Source organism: Castor canadensis, chromosome 6 (genome assembly GCF_047511655.1).
Source record: "Castor canadensis chromosome 6, mCasCan1.hap1v2, whole genome shotgun sequence".
NCBI lineage: Eukaryota > Metazoa > Chordata > Mammalia > Rodentia > Castoridae > Castor > Castor canadensis.
In genome coordinates, this window is record NC_133391.1 from 123,326,204 (window position 1) to 123,348,049 (window position 21,846).

Consider the following 21,846-nt stretch of genomic DNA (forward strand, 5'->3'; position numbering starts at 1 on the left):
TGACTCTCCAGTGTGGAAAAGTCATGGAACAAACTGAGAACAAATACTATTTTGTATTTCTGAATTATTTTTTAAACAATCTTTACTAATCAAAGTGGGCAAGCCCTTATCAAAGTATTTTCAGTTAAAGGACTAATGAAATTTCTAGTTCAAAAGCAAACAACATGTAAGCTCCAAAATACGACTTCAAGTGTTTCCTGAGCACCTACTTTCATCAAGCTGTCTGGAAGAACATCTTTGTGACTAAGTGAAGCTGATGAGTAGTTCTGCTGTCCTGAAATGAATATATCATCTTGACAAGGATCTCCTGGACAGGATGTCTGGGGATGATTCAAATGCAGGGGAAATAAAAAGTAAACAAGTAGTATTCTTTAAGATGTGAAACCAAAATGATGATGACACTTTACAGAACATTAGAAAAAAATATTGCTAGGTAGCAGAAACAGGAAGACCCAAATCAGGTATTACATCTACCGCTGCCCTTAGTGAGCACCTTCCAAGTATGTGGCAAGACGGCTGTTCTTGCAAAGCGTGAGGAATGCACAGATACACACTGCCCATCTCTTTCTTTACAATGTATACATGAAGAAGACAAATTCTTCTATATGTTCTCTTTTCCTTTTTAGTTTTATTTATAGTTAACACCCAGCTGTAAGCATCTTTGAGCAATAAATGTAGTTATTAAAGTCAATGGTCTTAAAACAAAATTTTTTGAAAGTATTAAGAGTTTAAACTCAGGACCTCGCACTTGCTACAGAGGAGCTCTACCACTTGAGCCATGCCTCCACCCCCTTTTATGCTTTAGTTACTATTTTCTAGATAGGGCCTCATGCTTTTTGTCCAGGGCCAGCTTTGGACCACAATTCTCCCACCTACACTTCTTGTGGTAGGAATTACAGATGTACACCAGCCCTGGCTTGTTGAGATGGAGTCTCTCAAACGTTTTGCCTAAGGTGGCCATGACCCTCAATCCTCCCAACCTTCACCTCCCAACTAGCTGGGATTATAGAAATAAGCCACCACACCCTGCCTTAATATTCTCAACTTTTAAGAGGAACTAATATATTCCTGTTGAATGTTTTTAAAATGATACAAAATTAACTCCTGTCCTTTTAACAGCATAGTACCATACAGGCTGTTTCTTTTTTTTTTTGGGAGGGGGGGAGTACTGGGATTTGAACTTAAGGTCTCATGCTTGCTAGGCAGGGACTCTACCACTTGAGCTACTCCACCAGCCTCCCCGCTTTTTTTCTAAATTGAAATGATAAGTAGTACCAATAAATTTACAGTCTTATAAAACTTGCTATCTCTTAATTCTGTCACATTAACATTAGTTCAATATTTTAGATTTTTTTTTTGCTGGTACTGGGGTTTTGAACTCAGGGCTTTCTACTTGCCTTACAAGTGGTCTGCCACTTGAGCCATGCCTCCAGCCCAAGTTAAGTATTTTAAAGCACTGATTTGGAGAAATGTTTTAAAAATGAGCTAGCTCAGATCTTCATATGCCAAATAACATTCTTATATTACAGTTTATCTTGCTGATAGTTTTAAAGGAAAAAGTAACACTCAATATGTCATTATCTCTGAATATTTCTTAGGATAAATGTGTTAGAAAACAAGATATCTGTAGTTTTCACCTTAAGTTAGTTCTTAACACACCTAGATACAGTTTGGAAACAAAACAGATTGTGATTTTCAAAATAGTTTATGACTAGAAACAAAGAAATGTAATGTACATCATCATGTTAAAAAATAACCTGAAATCACTTCACGATGAGGTATTAACAGAAAATATATACATTTAAGAATAATATTAAAAAATGTATTTGCAACAGATCCATCAAGTGTAAGTAACTACTAGTTCACACATGGCTTGGCATTTTTGGATGCAGTTTGATCTAATTTTATGTATTTACACAGTGTATATACTTCATTTTCCTTCTCTCTTTTTTTTTTTTTTTTTTTTGTGGCACTGGGGCTTGAACTCAGGGCCTTCACCTTGAGCCACTCCACCAGCCCTATTTTTGTGAAGGGATTTTCAATATAGGATCTCATGAACTATTTGCCTGGGCTGGCTTCAAACCAAGATCCTCCTGATCTCTGCCACCTGAGTAGCTAGGATTACAGGTGTGAGTCACTGATGCTCGGCTTCTCTCTTCTTGCAATGTGCTTTTACAATGTGTAATAATCAACTTAGCACACAAGTTGAACCCAAGCCTGAATGTACAACTATGCATTATCTACTCTTTAAAAGAACATATCACGAATGGGAAAGTAAAATCAACATACTTGAAGGCTCTGAATTAAAGGAAATAAGCACAAAATGTTATTATAAAAGAATTTGTAAAGAACAGTTGTTACAGATGACTATCAATGGCAAAGATTAACTATGAGTTAATAAAAGTCACTGATCTGTATCCCATGAACTCTGCTGAAATGAGGATTCAATATAGTCAGCACCCTTCTCTCCCTCTTTCAAATGAAGAAATTTCAAAACAATTGCTGCCATTGTAAAAGCACAGAAAGCAAGTGATGGCAGGTAACAGAGGTCAGAGCAAGATTAGTTCAGGTAAAGCCAAGGTAAACTGAATCCAGCAGACTACTACTGTAGAGCACAACAGATCAAAGCCAGGTACATATTGAAAGGGGCAGAGGGGCTCAGAAAAAAAGGAAAGACCCAAAGTAAACAAAGAATCAAAATGAAAACAAAACTATGGAGAGGGATAAAAAAAGGTTACAAGAGGAGAAAGATCTTTTCAGGAGGGAAGTAAGTATTTATTTAGAGGCCTTAAGCTCTTATAGAGAGAAAAATCTTATTACTGAGCCAAACAAAATTGTTCTTTCTTGCCATCCTTATGACTTACTCTTAACTTTCAACAGAATAAGAAATCTTTCATTATTAAGGACTATGATATAATGTGGGTAATTAAGTATTTGGGTTTTGTCTTTTTCACTGATACTTATTACAACTTCTCCAGTCTCATATTTAATTATATTCAGCAAAATATGGTTAAACTTACATACATGTAATGCTTTTTATTAGTCAATTCTCAATTACTGGAGTTAAAACTATTCCTCCTTACAACAGCTGTGAATTATCTATGGCACAGCATTAAATGAGTTAGGAAAAGCATGTTGTTTTTAATATTAAGAAAAAAATACTGCAAATAATTTTTAAAAACCTTTCAGATAGTTATTTCTATTGCTCACACCTTTTTGCATAAATAAACAAGAGCTGACTGCATCCTTAGCTTCTGATGGAAGAAAATGAAGAAATAAAGACTAAATCAGTTCATCAGTTTTGAAAAAAATTTTATAACTAAGCCATGGAAGAACTCAGAGGAAATGAGTATTTCTAACCCATAGAAAACCTTTTTTCTAGAAATGCTAAAACATTACAAATTTTGAGCTTTCTATGCACTAACAGTACTGGTCTAGCATAGGTACTCACTCGGAAAACGTGCCCACCAGAACCTCTTCCATCTGCAACACTCAAGGTAAGACTGCCCTGGCTGCCATGCAGATCCCTAGAGCTGCCACAGCGAGAGCTGCTGACAGCAGTAAAATTGGAATTAAAGGACCGTGACAGCATGCTCTGAATAAAGAGGACAGATTTAACAGAGATTAGTGTAGCATGCAAAACCCACAGACATGTTATACACATAGATTTACTTAAGAGTGACCCCACCCATACTACACTGAAATATCATGCAACACTGAATTTTCAGAGCCACTGAAAGAAACTGGCACTATTTACATTACATGACAACATCCACATACACACATAAATTACATGTAAATACAACCATTCACGTTTGAGCACCAAGGGAGAAAGTCAAACATACATCTGCTTTTATTTGTTAAATGCTATTATTTCCTTTACTCCTAACACATTATCTATGTCAGAAAATAGAATTGATGATACACCAAACTATGTGTAGCTACATAGTTAAATATAAGCTAATTTCTCTATATAAAGATGAGTTTTATCAACAACTAGTAACCCTAAATCAAGTGAATTTCTACAGTTTATTTCATTTTACAGAAATGAATTCTATCTTATTAAAAAATAAGCATTTAAACATACATACTGTAATAAAATGTATTTGTGAAAAATACCTGGCTGGTGGCCATTTCAATTTTTTAAAAAAAAAATTGTCTTCAACGTTTAGAAAATTTATCTTACATTGGAGAATCTCTAAGTTTAACAAACATGCAAAATTTTAGGGTGTAACCTTTTAAAGATTCTGTCTGCAAGAGAATTAGCTTATACACTCTACCATTATAAGAAAAAAAACCTAAAAAATGCATGTGTAACAAATTATTCCCATTCAAATAAATGACTATTAAAGAGCACGAACTGTATTTTAGGAGTTAGTGGTGGCTACGGAGGGAGTCCTCCCACAGTCTGGGAATATCCTAACTGCCAAGAAAGTGTGCTCTGATACTCAGTTTTCTACTTGACTATCCCCAGCCTTGTTAACTGCCGTTGTTTCATGCAGATGCTTTTAGTCATGTCCCTGAGTAGCGAGGGCTTGATGGCCAAACTGGGGAAACCACATTCTGGGTATGGCTTGTTAGTTAAAATGTTGTAATAAGCATTTATGCATTTCTACTAGGAACCAGCTACCTTCTCTAGATTTTGAAGTTGATATCTACTAAGAAATAATACAGGATTCCAGAAAGAAAAGGATCTATATAAAATTACTATATATACATTTTAGTTGTTTTATAGATTCTAAGATAATGACTAAAGAAGAAAAACTAAACTTAATTTTCCTTTTTTTGGGTGGGACTGGAGTTTGAACTCAGGGCTTCATGCTTGCAAAGCAGGAGCTCTAACACTTGAGTCACACCTCTAGTCCATTTTGCTCTGGTTATTTTGGAGATAGGGTCTTGTGAACTATCTGCCTGGGCTGGCCTCAAACTTCAATCCTCCTGCTCTGTTTCCCAAGTAGCTAGGATTACAGGTGTAAGTCACTGACTCCTGGCTAAACTTAATATTAAGCCAAGACTTCCATTTTCCCAAACCATTTCACCAAGGATAAGGATTTAGCAAAGGTAATTCAGGATTCATGAGTATTTTATTAGAATATAAAGAAACCATACACATATATAAACATATGTAAATAATACACATATTTGTTATGCACAGAGCTTTAACATGTTAACTTGAATGGTCTGACAGATGCTTTCAATATTATGCATATCCCAGAACAAAGCTTTTATGTGTCATCTTTGAACATATGGGTGCTTACTGCCAAAAGTTCCTAATAAGGCAAAAGACCAAAACAATTCTGGTCAGGATTACATGTTTGTGCATAAACATCCACATAAAACTGCACCTTGTCACAACACAAAGTACAGAGCTCAAGTAAATGCCAGACGTAATGTCCTGGGCAATGCTGTTCGCCAATGTTGAAAGTTGGATAATAAGTGAACAAGACTGGGGTTGACTGTTCAGTATTAGCAAAGCTCTGGGTTCAATTTCCAGTATCAAAAGTAAATAAAGTTTAACATAGCATTTATAATGTCATGTTAATCATATTATGGTTTGGAGTACTTCATATTCTGAATTTTTATATAGGAAGGAATACTACCTAATACTGATATTAGTAATAATTCGACTTTGAAATAAAAAGGTTTTCTTTTTCAAATCTTGCTTATTAGGGCTGGGGGAATGGCTCAACTTGTAGCGCAGCTGCCTAGCAAGCACAAAACCATGAGTTCAAACCCCAGTACTACCAAAAGAAAAAAATAGACACTTTAATTCTAAAAAATCTCAAATCTTGCTTATTATCTTAATTAAGTTTTGACATTTTCAAGGGTAGATCTATTTTGTATGTTTTGATTCCTGACACAGTTTTTATGAATAGTGGAAGGACAGGGTTGCTACTAAAAGGTTTAAAAGCCATGTAAGTGTCAATAAATTGTTTAATAATACTAAACTGGTAGCTGTGCAAAATACCAGGGGACTTACCTCGCAAGACAGGATGGGAACTATGGAAATCCTGTGGCAAAAATTCAAATGCCCACTCTGCCACTGGAGAGAGAGAGAGAGTGTGTGTGTGTGTGTGTGTGTGTGTGTGTGTGTGTCCATATAGGGAATGAATAGAGATCCTCTATTACCTTTGAACCAATGCTTTGAAGTCTGGAATCTAAATCACATAGCTAAAATGAGTATGTTATTTATGTAGCACTTTCATTATGCTTAGGCTGCCCAAACATTCTGATTCACATATATAATGAATAACAGCAAAAATGCATAAGGTAGTTTCTATAAATAACAACTTTTGGAATCACATTCAGAACATTTTTGAACATATGGAGAGAAAGCCTCTCTGGTCTTATAAAAATAAAGTTAAAATACAAGGTGAGTTTTCATTATACAAATTATGCCGCAGTGTTAAGAATCCTAAATTATTTTATTGAATGAAATTATTTTTAGGAGGATTGTGTAAGAATAGTAGCAAATTACTATCAAATAAAAGCAAATATATACATATATATACAAAACATTATTTGTAGGAATTAGGGTCAGCTTTGCAAACCAAGTAAAAAATGAAAAACGAAATGAGCAAAATTAATGTTTGAAAATCTCTGAAATCCCTCTAAATGTACAGTATATGTGGTTTATTTATAGAACCCATGTGGTAAAATCTGAGGACTGATCTAAATTAAAAGAACAAAGGTAAAATATTACATAAATATTTGGCTGCTCATGCCATGTTGTCTTTAGCTTTTTTTCACCCTTTGATGGTACGGGGGTTTGAACTTAGTGGGGAAGTCTTCATGTGTATATATACTATGGAACTCAAAGAGACTCTGCCTTTGGAATAATAAATGTGTCTAACATGACTAGCAATTTAAAATTCCTTAAACAATGTATTTACCCTTTTGGTATCTCTCAGAAAGAGAAAAGATAAATACACTTGTGTGACTTATATCTCAAGTTTAAATCAGTAACCCCAATTTCATATTGTGATATCTGCATACCCTATCGTCACATTAAATTCAGTATACTCAAAACCAAGGAAATTACTTTTTGCTAAATCTCTATATTCTACCACAGTGCTCAAGGACTCCATTCTCTATTAGTAGGACTTAAAAAAAAGATATTGATGACCAAATATTCCAAACTAGGAAACTTGGCTGCTTCTTGATCCTTTTTCTTATCCAACTGTAAATTTCACTAGGATATCTTTCAAATTCACCTCCACTATAGTCACAATCCTAACCAGGGTATGCATTATTTGGCTGTTCTATTACTGAAATTGTTTCCTAAACTAACTCTTATCAATTCATCATGAATACTGTTGCCTGAGATATCTTAAAATACCTCTCTTATTATGTCAATCTTCAGTTCAGAACATGAAGTGGTCATCCATCATTTATTGTGTCAAACTGGAATGTTCCTCCTGAGTTTTTAAAGTGATTCCCTTTCCTCTATATAGCATACAAAATATTTTTCTCAACGAGGTGACTAATAATGAAGTCACAGGCAAGTATCTTTTAAAATTTCGATTTTTGCTAGTAGTCTTGTGTATAAATGAACATATAGCCCAGCCAAACGTCTCTATTGATATTGTATTGGTATTTTTCCTGTCAGTTTAGTATCTATGATAGAAACATTATTCAAAATCATCATCCTTGACAAACGGCTAAGTTTGTAAGTTAAAAAAAACATAATTAGCTTTCTAAAAGGCTTTTATGTTTGCTATAAGAAATCTTATCAAATTAAGAACTGCGATTTTAATTTTGGTTCTTTTTTTGTGTGTGTGTGTGGCTATACTGGGGTTTGAATTCTAGTCTTCACACTTGCCAGGGCAGGCACTTTACCACTTGAGCCACTCTACCAGCCCTTTCTGGTAGAGATAGGGTCTTACAAACTGTTTGCCTGGGCTGGCTTCGAACCTCGATCCTCCTGATCCTCTGCCTCTCAAATAGCTGAAATTTGGGGCGTGAGCCACCAGGCCTGGCTTAATTTTTTTAATTTAAGATAACTGTTTTAACAGAATAACAGAACCTATAAACAAACTACTTTGGTATTCTAAATAAAAATCGTTAATTTTTAATTGCTGATTTTAAAAATATTTTAGTAACTGTTATGAGGAGGATAGCAATAAACACTATCAATTACACATGTCAGGTACTTATGTGCCTTTCATGAGTTGCTAATTTATTTTTAAATTATTTTCTGGCAATATCAGGGGTTTAAACTCAGGGCCTCACACATGCTAGGCAGGTGCTCTACTTCTTGAGCCATGCCTTGAGCCACACCCTCAGCTCTCTGTCCTCTGGTTATTTTGGAGACTGGGTCTTGCTATTTGCCCAGGCTGGCAGGGACCACATTCCTCCTATTTTATGCTTTCAGCTATTGCTAGGATGACTGGTGTGTGCCACAGTGCCCAGATACTGGTCAATATGGGGGTCTCCCAACCATTTTGTCTAAATTAGTCTCAAACCACGATTCTCCTCATCTCAGCCTCACAAGTAGCTGGGATTACAGGCATGACCCACTGGCCCCAGGCTTGAGCCACTGGCACCAGGGTTGCTTTGGTTATTTTTTGAGATAAAACCTTGCTTTATTGCCCAGGATGGCCTGACTTTGATCCTCCTATTTTATGCTTCTGTCACTGAGATGACAAGTGTATGCCACTACACCCAGCTTTTTGTTGGCTGATAGGAGTCTCACAAACTTTTTGCCCAGGCTGGCCTCAAACCATGATTCTCCCAATCTCTGCCTTCCAAGAAGCTAGGATTAATGGTTTGATCTATGGATCCTGGCTTTAACTAATTTAATTTTTAAAAACAGTCCTAGAGTAGTCCCTTTCTTCGCAATTATTTTACAGATGAAGCAACTGTGGTAAAGTAAATCTAAGTTCCTTGTCCAATTAGCTTCATAGATAGAATTCTTAACAATTATAGTACCTAAATGCTATACAATATAGCAGCTAGTATTTTTTACTTAAAAAGTAAAAGAGAGGTAACATTTTCTGATAAATTATTTCTAAGTATAGTACATCAAACATGAACCTATTTTTATAATATATCTCAAGATAAAACATTTACAGAAGACTAGGTAAAAGCAGTCTCACATGTAAACACTTTTTAAGATTAGAGAGAATCAAATACAAAAATATATTTAAGAAAGAACTACAGAATAAAATAAAACATAAGAGCTATCATAATAGCAGTATATATTTCTAGTATATTTGCTGGAGATGTTTCCAACCAATATCACAGCACATTAAATAGTCAACTAGTAATCTGAGAGGTTAGTGTCTTGCTAACATATTATGGGAAAAAGTATACCTCTCAGCTTCAGAATATATGTACCCTTAGACATGGGATCTGTCTACCCTTAGCTAGTACGGATTTGTGTTCAGACACAGTCTGCCCTGTTTCTTTCCTCATGAGGCTTCTCTTGGTTTTACTACATTAACTTTTGCCTCTAAGGACCCAACTACCATCATATACTCTCCACGAAATTGAAAAGTTCTGTATTTTATGCAAAGGAAGAAACAAAAGTTGAGTGGCACAGTGAACAGCTGCTACGTGCTTCCTATTTATCAAAGTCCAGGAAAGCAGTGGGAGAATAAATCATCTAAGATGTAACACACATAGAATAACCAAATGCATTTCTTCCTCCAAATCTGCAACTTCTTCTCTATCCAGTAATAGTGCCATTTCTAGCACAAGTCTCAAGCTTTATCCCTTTCCTTCAATGACCAATTATAGGAATACTGAATCAGAAGTAAACTCTTATAAAGTCTTATTTCAGAACATTCTTTTGATTTCTGTATCTCAGCTCCACTGATTAACAGCTCAAATTTCATTTCTTATCTGGACTATAACTCAATCCTTAAACCATATATCCCCTTCCTCCTAAAATGCAGTTCCACATTGCCACCGGAAGTTTATTTATAAGACAGTTACATTACTCCTCTCCCTCACTAAAGAAATTTCCAAATTCCTAAGAAAAAGTATACAAGTTCCAATAGCCTCAACAGTGTGCAAAGAGTTATAGCTGAAATAAAACATGACAATGAAGTAGCTGCTGCTTACAGATGTTCAGTTATTCCAAGGTGAGAACCTCACTGAAAAGAGCTAACAATTACAGGCTGAGATGTAATGAAATAATTGAATAAAGTACTAATCCTATTTTAGGCATGTATTTCTCAAAACAATTAAGGATTTAAAAAAACAATGGCTAATGAGACTATATATATTTTCAGCTACATTGAAAAACATATTTGACATTTAATAAATGAAAGAAGAGATAATTGTTGAGTAAAACCCAGTGAGAAAAAGCTAAGCCTTAAATTCTTTATACATTTGGGCCACATGATTAAGCACGAGTATGAATTTTACAGAATTCTGTAAAACTCTTAATTCCTTTCAAAAGATGAAGATCTATACATAAATTTATTCACGGAACATGAGCTATTTTACTAACAATTTCTAAGCCATGCTAAAGCCATAGAAACACTCAACTGAATTCAAGTACATCAGAAATGCAGTTCAGAAAAGTCAAGAATAACTGCCATGCCAGAAATTGTCTATGTCAGTGACAATGTTAGTTCATTTAAAGTGGACTGGGAAAAAAAATCTTAGATGAAATATTTACATTTGCAAATACATTTCCTGATATTTAGTTAACTACACAGTAAACTACTATTTTCTTAAATTTATATAATCACAAATTACTGGTAGTGAACAGCAAGGCAGAAAATGCTAAATAGAGGTACATATGTATTAGATATGTGTGTACGATCTAAAGGAGACACATAAAGACATGAAGTGATTACATGACCTTAGAAACACTGGAGTATAAAAGAGGAGAAAGAAGCATACACTACCATCTTAACTGTCTTAAATTTAAACATGGAACTGTTCCAGTACCAGGAAAAATCTCCTAGAATACAAGTAGATAATGAACTCAGAGTATCTTGTTTCACTTTGATTAAAAAATAAAGAATGCCAAACATTTCTAACGAAAAAGTAAATTCATAAAGAAGAGAATAAAAAGCTCATATTCAATTACCTTTTCTAACTTTTTGGCCTCAATGTGTCGAAGTACTTGTTCTCTCCAATCATGAGGAACTTTACTTTTTCCTGGAGGATCTAATAAAGAATGTTCAGAACCAACCCTTGCATTTGGTCTTTTTGAAGGACTAGTCCGTGAATAATTGAAATCACTAACTGACATAGTTCTCTCTGGTATTTCATTAATAGAAGGTCGAGCACTCTGAGGCCTTGATGCATTTGGACCATCAATACTGTATGTTCGTGCGGAAAGAGGTCTCTGTGATCCTGATATCACTGGAGGAGTTCTTCCCACTGAATGTAAATCTCTATATGATAAATAATCTCCTTCAGGTATTTGGGCACGCCTTGTGGGACCTCTATCACTAAGATTTATAGAGGCTGTCGAGGACACGCTATTTTGTCGCTGAACTGTAGTTCGAGTTACTGCAGGAACCAGTCGATCATCATTTGGTGAGATGGCCCACATTTCTCCATGTCTTGCTGGGCCAAGTCTCTGATGTAAATGGTAAGAAGTATTAGCTCTAACATTGTTATGGTTAGAGAAATTCATATTGGCAGAATGTTTAGCATAATTGTGATTTTCTGTGCTTTCTGATCGAGGAAAGCGCTGAGGAGGAAAGCTGACAGGATCTATTTGGGGACTCTGTTTGGAGTGCCACAAAGTGTCTTTGACTGAAGCACTGCTGCTATACTGGATATTATATTGTGGAGGACCATATATTTGAGGTGTAGATTGTGGGCCACTTACTGTGGGGGCTCTTATTATATCTGCCTCTTCAGGATTATGATTTGAATCAAACTTAAAAATTGCCTTTGTACCTGATATTAAATCAGAAGAAGAAGAAGAACCAGTAAATACTTGCAATGGTTGATCATACAACAATGTGGCAGACTTGCTCCTTACTATATTTTTCCCATCAATAGCAGATGTGATTTTAACTGTTGTGCTTGGCTGCTGAGGTCCATTATCACTAAGAATGTCATAAATTTTTAACCCTCCAGTCTCCATATTAGTTATGCTACGTGATTTCACAACAGATCCAACTGGACCACTTCTCTGAGGGGAGAGATCTTCAGTACTCTTAGAAAAAGCCATGTCGACAGAAGAACTGGTGTCTTGTGGTTCAATCCTCTTAGGAGACTGTGAAGTTTCCTCAGAATGACCATTTACCTTACTTACAGATTCCAGATTAGGATATTTATTTCCATTTTCCAAGTGTTCAGCTTCCCTTTTAGAATTACTGCTTAAAAAGTCTGTTCCATGCCCTATGTCCCGTGTCTTTGATCTTTCCATCATTTCTGGTTGAAATGTATCATTAGTTACAAGTTTATTAACATTCATGTTGATATGGTCTAACTTGTGAGATTCATCAGACATGGCTGTTGAGTCAACATCTTTCTCAATTAGAACTAATTGCTCTTCAATATTCAAATCATACTGAGGTAAGCTAAAATCTTTTTTACCATGAACCTTGAATTTTTCCTCTGGTGAATTGTTTAAAATATCTCCATTTTGTAAAAGGCTGTTAAAATTTTCATCTTCTTGCCTAAAATAGAAATAATTTTATGAAAAAGTAATAAAGCCAAGTTTTCTTGGTAATAAGGAACCATTACTACTACTTAATGTATAGGTAACACAAGTTAAAAGAGCTAACAGAACCCCAGATGAAAGGTATTTATAATCAAGCATGCAATTTTAAAATACTACCTGCATTACAGTTTATACATGTATCAAAAGGTCACCATACCCCTTTAATATGTATAATTTTCATGTTTTTATATATTAAAAATAAATTTAAATGAAAAATGAACTTAAGTAAATAGGTTTTATATTAAATTGAACACAAGTAAAACTAAAACTCATTAATATCAAGATTAATTTCTTCAATATACTCAATCTGATTTGTTACAAAAATCATTGAATTGGGCTAAACTATAAGCAAAAGTGGAATTATGTTATCTTTTGCTCTATCTTTTCACAAATGTGTTAGAAAATGAAATGCTTTAAGATTGGCAGATAGGTGGAGAAGAAGATAGTAACGTGATATAGTGAAGGACACAGAACATTTTGATCTAAGGCCTTACGATATTAATCATATCACCCATTGTTAACAATATTAACTAAGCAGTTATAAGGAAAGAACTGGAAAATCACTCTGCATTAAATATATAAATCAAAAGATAATCTAAATATGATCATTATTCTCTGTGGCTGTATTTCATTTGGTAAATACTTTATAAATGTGCCATTCCAAAATTATAGAAAATATTTTATTTCTACTTGGTGGTACACAAACATATTTGTGTACTCTTGTATTTAACTTATGTTTCCACAAATATTTAATACTGTCCTCCCCATTAGACAAAAGATAGCATTCATTATTAGAAATACAGCACAAAAAGGTATATTCCTTGTTTAACCTTTACTTCTTTATAAAAACCATGATTTATAGAATATCATACTACTTTACAACAATAAAATCAGTATAATTTTATTATTCAACAAATTAAGCATTATTTTAATACCTAAATAACTATAAAATTAGTATTTTTAAAATACTAGGGCACAGCCTAAAATTCAGAGGATAGATATAGATGATTAACTAATTATAACCACAGAATACCTAAAATTCATTTTAGGCAGTAAATTCATCTTCTGTCTACAATGGTACAAATATAATATATTTTCCTTAAATATGCCTGGAACTTAGGAATTTAACTCTAAATGATAGTTTAAACTATCTGTACAATCAGCATTAAGTTCTATAGCTACTCTCAAGCAGACTCTGGCCTATAGATTGAAACAAGGTTGAATGGTAAGGTCTTGGTTTGATCTTAGTTTTATAACCAAATTTCTTAATAGCTTAGATAATAACATTAGTTTTAAACTTCTGCTAAATTCCAGGCTATGGAAATTAACATTTACATTTCTCTGAGGGTTTATCATTCAAAATTAAGTGTATGCCAAATACATAAGCACCAGCCCTTACTGAAAAAATGTTCAATCATTTCATCAAGAGATTAAGAATCTACTTTAATCTTTTCTTCCCTACTTAAAAACTTTTAAAACTGGAAATTTATAAACTAAATATTCAGTTAGTTGTAAAATGGAGGAAGAAAACATTATTGCCCAAACCACCTCTATAATACTATTTGGGAAACTCTTTATGTTTAGTCATATATTTATTATTTACCTTATTAATTCTACTTATTATACAAGTAAATAATTTTGTTCCAATGTTCACGAACCTGATTTTGGAATTAATATCAATATGAGTCTGTTTCAATGGGGAGCAGAGTGAGGTGTCTTGACTACTATCAGTATTAAGAGAAACTGAATCGGACATCCGAGATGGAGAAGAACAGTTGCTGTTATTCTGATTGCTATTGTGTGTAACTTCATCTGATAAAGAATCTGTATCCTTTGCATCATCTGAAACAACAAAAATTTTAAGACCAATGATAAATTCAACAAAACTTATGGGACATGCTTTATAGTGACGCCAAATGGCATTTATATTGTGCTGGTTCCATACATGAGGCATAATAAATTACATGGCACCCCCAAAAATTCAGTCTTAAATACACACAAAGATTGAAAAATTTTTAAATTGTGATACCATTTTTTTAAAGTAATCAAAGTTAGGGTTACCCAGAATTTGATTTAGATTTTTGTCTTTGATGGCACTGGCTTTGAACTCAGGGTCTTGCACTTCCTAGACAGGTGTTCCACCATGTGAGCCATGCCCCAGCCCTGATTTAGTTTACTAACAACATGAAAACACTGTTTTCTATGGACATCAATTAATTTTGGCATGCTTTCTACACATTTATAATTTTTAAAATGTTAAAAATATAGTTATAGTTCACAGACTTTCTAAACTTCTCTGGATTAAGAAATTATCCTATACATATATGGAATGTTATTTCGATCTATTCTGGTAACAAAAATGAGTAATGCCATCAATACATAAATAGACAACAAACAAATCAAGAATTTTCAAAGATCAGCTCTCCTATTTCTTCATGTTTTTAAAGCATTTCATAGAATTGTTTCTAAATGGTAATCTCTCAATATGTGAGATGGTGTGTATGCAACAATTATTGTAAACAGAAACAGTACTCATATTCTTTTAAAGGCAGGAAGTGTAAAAGTATTTTCTTTTAAGAAAATCATCATAAAAGACTGTTTATAATTCAATTCCAGTCAAATCATGGAAATATAAACACATCCACTGAAGAACATAGGAGGAAGGTTGTTCTTGCCGTTCTCAGACCTTAGAAGCACAACTCAAGTAGTCTTGCAATCTCAACCTCAAGGTAAATCAATCTTGGATTCTTAATTTTTAAAATAGCATTAGCTACATCCTTCTTCATTCTCCTCCTTATAGGGTTACTATGAAAATTAGATAATAACATGTAAAATATCAGCATAGTACCTAAGCAACTAGTAAGTAAAGCGCTTGACAAATACTAGGTTATCACTATCACAATCCTTATCCACCCAAGCTACCCAAAGGCTATCTTTATGACATTAAGTCAAAGGCATGGATAAAACTTTTGGTAGAGATAATGTAAAGAAAATCAGGCATTGGTGGCAAGGAATAAATGAAGAGGTAGATATCTTTCAAGATCCATTTCACTTCTAAGAAGTCTGAGTCTCTGTTACATATAAAAAACAGAGGCAGGAATTTGGGGGAGAGTAATTAAAAAATGGAGATAGATAAGAGTAAAGTAACAGTGAATATGTACTATGTATCAGATACTCTGTTAGATCTAAACACTTTCCATAATCTAGTACATTGAATACAAAATCCTGCATTAGCCTCACTGCATGTCAAATTAGCAATGTACACAGACAAAATTAACTAAGTAACCCAAGAAGAGTTAATCTGGGATTAACTGCCTGTAAGGTACATGCCCTGGCAAGTAAATCTACATGAAGTGAGAGAAAAGATCTACCAAGATCTTTCTTTAAAAATGACAAATAAGGGGATTGGTGGGATAGCTCAAGTGGTAGTTGCCTGCCTTGCAAGTGTGAGGCCCTGAGTTCAAACCCCAGTATCAATAAAAAAAAAAAGAAAAAATTGATTCCGAAATTGTTCTAAATTTTGTGCAGGCCATCTCTACTCTTAGCACTTTCCTAAAGCATCTAACCTTTTTTGTTATTACTGAGTGCTACGACTTTTGGCTGGTTAATAGAGGTTTCAATTAATGGTGGTCGCATCTCTGCCATTTTCATCTCTTCATCAGAAGAAAGTTCTTCAGATTCCTAATTTGAAGAAAAAAGGAGGAAAATATAAAAATTAAATTCTGGACTCTTTAAATGATTAAATATGATGTTATAAGAACTTCAAATGGAAAACAAATAATATTTAGAACATGTATGAAACCACATTTTTATTGTAAAATAGTTGACTAAAACTTGTATGATTTAATGTTTTTAAGATATGGCAATAAATCTAGGCTACTTACAAGAATATGATAGAGTATGTATGGGACAATTTTCTGTGGCAGGTCTTAAGTCCAAAAGTATTAATGATTACTATGTATCATGTGAAAGACAACACAAAAAACAAATCCCTACCTTTGAAAAATTCAGCTTAGTGAGAGTACCTCAAAAAAAGTCTCTCCCTAATTCTCAAATTTATTCTGGGGAGAGGTTTTTTTTTTTTTTTTTTTTTTTGTCTTTTCTTTTTTGGTGCTGGGATCGAACCCAGGGCCTCAGGCATGCTAGGCAAGCGCTGTACCACCGAGCTACATCCCAGCCCTCTCAAATTTATTCTGTAAAAGATCCATGGGTTCCAAGGATTTGATGGACTGAAATAGTCTACTATCAAAATGAACTAATAGCAATTTTTACCCAGTTGAAGACAGAATTTTTATTATTTTCCATATTTTTCTCTCGTGTTTGGCAAGTGTCTCAGATTACCCGAGTGTTGTAAGACAGCAAAGAAAATGACCTGCTGGTCAACAAATATTAATAGAAAATTTTAATACTGCATATATCATATATGAAATGAGATCTCCTATAAGATAAATCACTTCCAGTTAATATAATGAAAAAAAAAAAGTGCTTTGATGAAACTAAAAAGTGCTCCATTATAAGTATTAAGACTCTGATGTGCTCATAAATGCCCCAATAAAGATACAGATAGTGATTAATAAACTTTCAGTAAAAGAAGACAGTAAACATTTTAGGTGTTGTGGGCCACAAAATCTGTTTCAACTATTCAACTCTACTATTGTAGAACAAAAATATTTACAGACAATACGTAAGCAAACGAATGTGATGTTTCCATAAAACTTTATGTACAGTAAAATCTGAATTTTGTGTAATTTCTGTATCATAAAAAGAGTATTCTTCTCCTGACTTCTGATCAATTTTTAGGTAAGATAAAAGCTCTTCTCAGCTTGCAAGCCAAACAAAAACTGGCAAAGGGCTAGATTTAGGCTACAGGCCATAGTTTGCCAATCATGTTCAAATTATACTAAAATAGAGTTATTTAGTATAGCAGGAAAAGAAGATAATTTATTTAGTCTTCAAGAGTGAATAAAGGGGACAATGGCATTTAATTAGAAAGAAACATGGAAAAAAGAAAAGGTTTTGATGAGTCAGCTCCATGCAGCTGTAGTTCATAGGAAGTGGCAAGAGAGACAAAAAAGACAAGACATGGAGAAAAGTTGTTCCATGACTACAGACCCAATTTTTGTACGTATTGATTGTTACTAAGAAGGTATAGGAGGAAAAAGAGACTGGCAGAAAAGAATCTAGCTATTACCATAGCCCTCAAGAATAAAAGTATGCCTGTCTTCAGTCAATCACAGAAATCTTAGGAGTATCAGAACTTAATGACAGAATGAACATGAAGAATGAGAGAATAAAGGAGAAGGGCAAATGGTCTACTTTAATCTTTGTCAACTGACCATTATGCTGCTGACCACACTTTCTCCTTCATAAAATTATGTTACAGAAGGGCTTTTCAGAACTGCAATTTCTCTCTTTTTTTTTTTTTTGTAGATCATATTATTGCTGAACTTGGGGTACACTGTAACATTTATAAAAATTCTTACAATGTATCTTAGTTATATTAACCCCATCCATCATTCTCCTTTATCCCTGTCCCCCACTTCTTCTAATAGTTTCAACAGGTCTCATTTTTCCATTTGCACATGAGTACATAACATTTCCATGATATTCACACTCCTACACCTCTTCCCCTATATCTTCCCCCACCACCACCAATACGCTGGTACCAACCCCTAGACAGGACCCATTTTACCTTCCTGTCCTTTGTTTATGAAAAAAGACATTGCTGTTTGTTTAAGATAGCTATGTGGGGAGTTTCATTATGACAAATGTACATATGTATTATATCCTGAATTGGTTCATCCCCTCCATTTTTCTCCTTTCTACCTTAATCCTCTTTATGGAGAATTCAACAGGTTTAAAAATTCTACATTCATTCTTGTATAGAAAGTACATCAACCATATTTACCTTCTTTACTTCCTTCTTTACCCTTTTCTCCTGTTAGTGCCCTCCCTGTTTTTCATTCTTGTCTTTCATTGTTTAGGTGTCTGTCTGTTGCTGAGTGGGGTTTTTGCTTTGGCATTATACTTGTATAGGTATTGTGCTCAAGTCGAAGTAACCCCCTCCACTGCACTTTGTCATTCTTTTCTCCCCAATCCTGTGTTAACAGTTTTCAGTGTGTTTCATTATGTCCTGTTCCTACACAGATGTGATATGTTTCATTATTATTTGCTGTATCTTTCTTTCCTTCTTTTCTTCCTCCTTTAGTCTCCTATACCAGTCCCACTTTTAGGTATAAATTCTGTATGTATTTGTATGCATATATAATATTTCTTCTATTTGTATTGGGCCTATATTCCATATATGACAGCAAACATGTGGCCTTTGGCTTTCTGAAGTTGGCTAACTTCACTTAAGATGATGTTCTTTCAGTTCCATCAATTTACATGCAAACAACAAAATTTCATTCTTCTTTATGGCTGAATAAAGTTTCATTGTATATAAATATCACATTTTTAAAATCCATTCATCAGTTGTGAGACATTTTGGCTGTTTCCATAGCTTAGCTATTGTAAATAATGCTGCAATAAACACGGGCATGCAGATGTCTTTATTGTAACCTGACTTCTATTCCTTCAGGTTTATCCCTAAGAATGGAATTGCTGGATCATATGGCAGTTCTATTTTTAGTTTTTTGAGGAGCTCCATACTGTTTTCCATAGTGGTTGTACTTATTTACATTCCCTCCGTTAGTGTATGAGGGTTCCTTTTCCCCCACATCCATGTCGACATTTGTTGTATGTGTTCTTCAGGATAGCCATTCTAACAAGAGGGAGGTGGAATCTTAACATGGTTTTGATATGCATTTCCTTTATGGCCAGGGATGTTGGGCATTTCTTCATGTATTTTTAGGCCATTTGTACTATTTCCTTTGAAAAATCTCTGTTCAGGGGAACTGCTATTTCTTAAATCCTAAATCCTTCCACCTTTCTGTCTCATTTGCTCATGAATCTTGCAGTTAAACTAGGTTTTATTCCTTTCTTATTCTTTCCCCCTGGATATTGCATTTCTTCAATAACTGTTTACAACAGACAATTCTACAATTTATAATGTAGCTTTGATTTCTTTTTTGAGCTAAAAATACACTTATGTTGGATATGTCTCAGTGATGGTCTTGCCAATTGCTCAAATTCCACATTCTAAAAACAAACCTGTCCTGTTAATGGCACCATCAACCTAGCCAATCATGATTCTGTGACTCTTCCCTCTTCTTGCTTCCTTATAGCCAGAGATATTCACATACCATAGTGCCTGTAATATACTCACCACTTACTTTCAACCTGTGTATTCAACTATCCTTATCCAAAAGGCAATAAGCTTGGAGAATTAGGTAGCAATTTTAACACAACATCTAATACACTACTACTCTATGGATTTTATTTCAGAATGTTGTCTCTGCCATATTTAGTCCGACAGAATATGTCCTTTTCCCATTTTCCAAATGCCATTCTTTTGCTTTTATTATCCCTTCCACATTCAGTTCTCTTGTTTCTGTCAACTGAAATCTTTCACAACTAGGTCAAGTATTTCCTTCTCCTTAAAGGACACAAATCCTCAGAATCACAGAGATCTCTTTTCTAAATTTCTGTAACATGTATTACTTTCTTATACACTTAGCACAGTCCAATCTTGATTGTATTTACATTCCACCACTGTACAAACAATATGCACAGTTAAAACTATCTATTAAAATTCAGAAATTACACTAAATAAATTGTAAGTTCACAAAAATAAATCCCGAAACTTTTCATAGACTGTGTTATACCAGCATAAATGGTGTATTAAGTGATCTTATCCACTTAAAGCACATTCAAAAGTCACGAGTTCCCACCCCCCAGTAATATTAGCCCACAAGATAACATGAAATAAATGATATACTTTGAATTCCTTTCAATTTTTTTCAGAGAAAAAGATGCTACTGCAACCCCAAACATCACTATTTCTGAATACCAATGCCTATCTATCAGAATTTTCTACAATGGTGGAAATGTTCTATATCTGTGATAATGTGTGTTAGCAGGAGCTACTAACCAACCAGATGTGGATACAGACCATTCAAAATGTGGTATTGTAACTGAAAAGCTCAATATTTAAGTTTACTTACCTTAATTTAAATTTAAATAACCACTTATAACTAGTGTGTACTACAGAAGACAATGTGGTTTCAAATAAAAAATACTTCAAATATTTGCATTAAAATTTAGTTTCATTACATTACCACTAACAGTGTAAAGGTTAATACAAATGGTGAAACTGTTTAGTGCAAACAGCCAATTCAAAAGTACATATATGTTCTAGTAATTTCACTTACACTCAAGAGAAATACACATATATATATGTGTGTGTGTGTGTGTATATATATATATATATCCACATAAAAACCTGTAAACACATATTCACAGTAGCCTTATTCATTATATTCAAAAAGCAGAAACGACCCAAATGTTTATCAACTGTAGAATAAACAACGTGTAGTATATAGAGACAATGGAATATTATTCAGCCATAAAAATGGATGCAGCATTGATGATACTATAATTGGAATGATGCTACTTGAAGACAATATGCTAAGTTAAAGAAACTAGTTATAAAAGACCATATATCATATGGTTCTATTTATACAAAACGCCAAGAACAAGCAAATCTATAGCACCAATTAGAGTTTTGGTGCCTAGGGTTGAGGGGATGGAGAGAATGAGGAGTCAAAGTTAAAGAGTACAGGATTTCTTCCTGCGCTGATAAAAATATTCCACAAATTATTGTGCTGATGGCTATACAAGTATGTAAATATACTATAAGTCACTGAACTGTACATTTTAAATGGATGAATTGTATAGTACATGAGTTATATCTAAATAAAAAAAAGTGTTGGCTTTTATTGATTTCTACATCTAAGGTTGCAAACATTAACAACAACAAAACCCTTCAAATTCAGTTAAGTGCTTAGGTAAGTTAAATAACTGAGCACATTTAAGCACACTTATGATAGCCTGTGTGTGTGTGTGTGTGTGTGTGTGTGTGTGTGTGTGTTTGCTGGTGACTGAATCCAGGGTCTTGCACATGCTAAGCAAGCGCTCTACCACTGAGGTCTACCTCCAGTCTTTCTCATTTTGATGTTACAAAAATAAAAAGAAAGGGCTGGAGATGTAGCTCAGCAGTAGAGCACTTATCTAGCATGCATAAGACTCTTGGTTCAGTCCCT

At 34.1% G+C, this 21,846-nt stretch overlaps 1 protein-coding gene across 11 annotated transcripts in view; it reads right to left on the reverse strand.

Annotated features, from left to right (window-relative positions):
- Positions 1 to 21,846, reverse strand: part of Erbin (erbb2 interacting protein) — a 117,924-nt gene that overhangs the window by 9,601 nt on the left and 86,477 nt on the right. For 4 of the 11 annotated variants that reach the window (XM_020165920.2, XM_020165915.2, XM_020165918.2 and 1 more), the window contains 5 exons: positions 16,210 to 16,324; positions 14,302 to 14,485; positions 11,048 to 12,599; positions 3,452 to 3,595; positions 210 to 320 (listed from right to left, as the gene is read on the reverse strand). In XM_020165920.2, the coding sequence (XP_020021509.2) occupies positions 210 to 320; positions 3,452 to 3,595; positions 11,048 to 12,599; positions 14,302 to 14,485; positions 16,210 to 16,324 (2,106 nt within the window). Of the gene's footprint in view, positions 1 to 209; positions 321 to 3,451; positions 3,596 to 5,866; positions 6,044 to 11,047; positions 12,600 to 14,301; positions 14,486 to 16,209; positions 16,325 to 21,846 lie in introns of those variants that run through there. The other 7 variants (XM_074077378.1, XM_020165917.2, XM_074077377.1 and 4 more) reach the window with 4 other exon arrangements.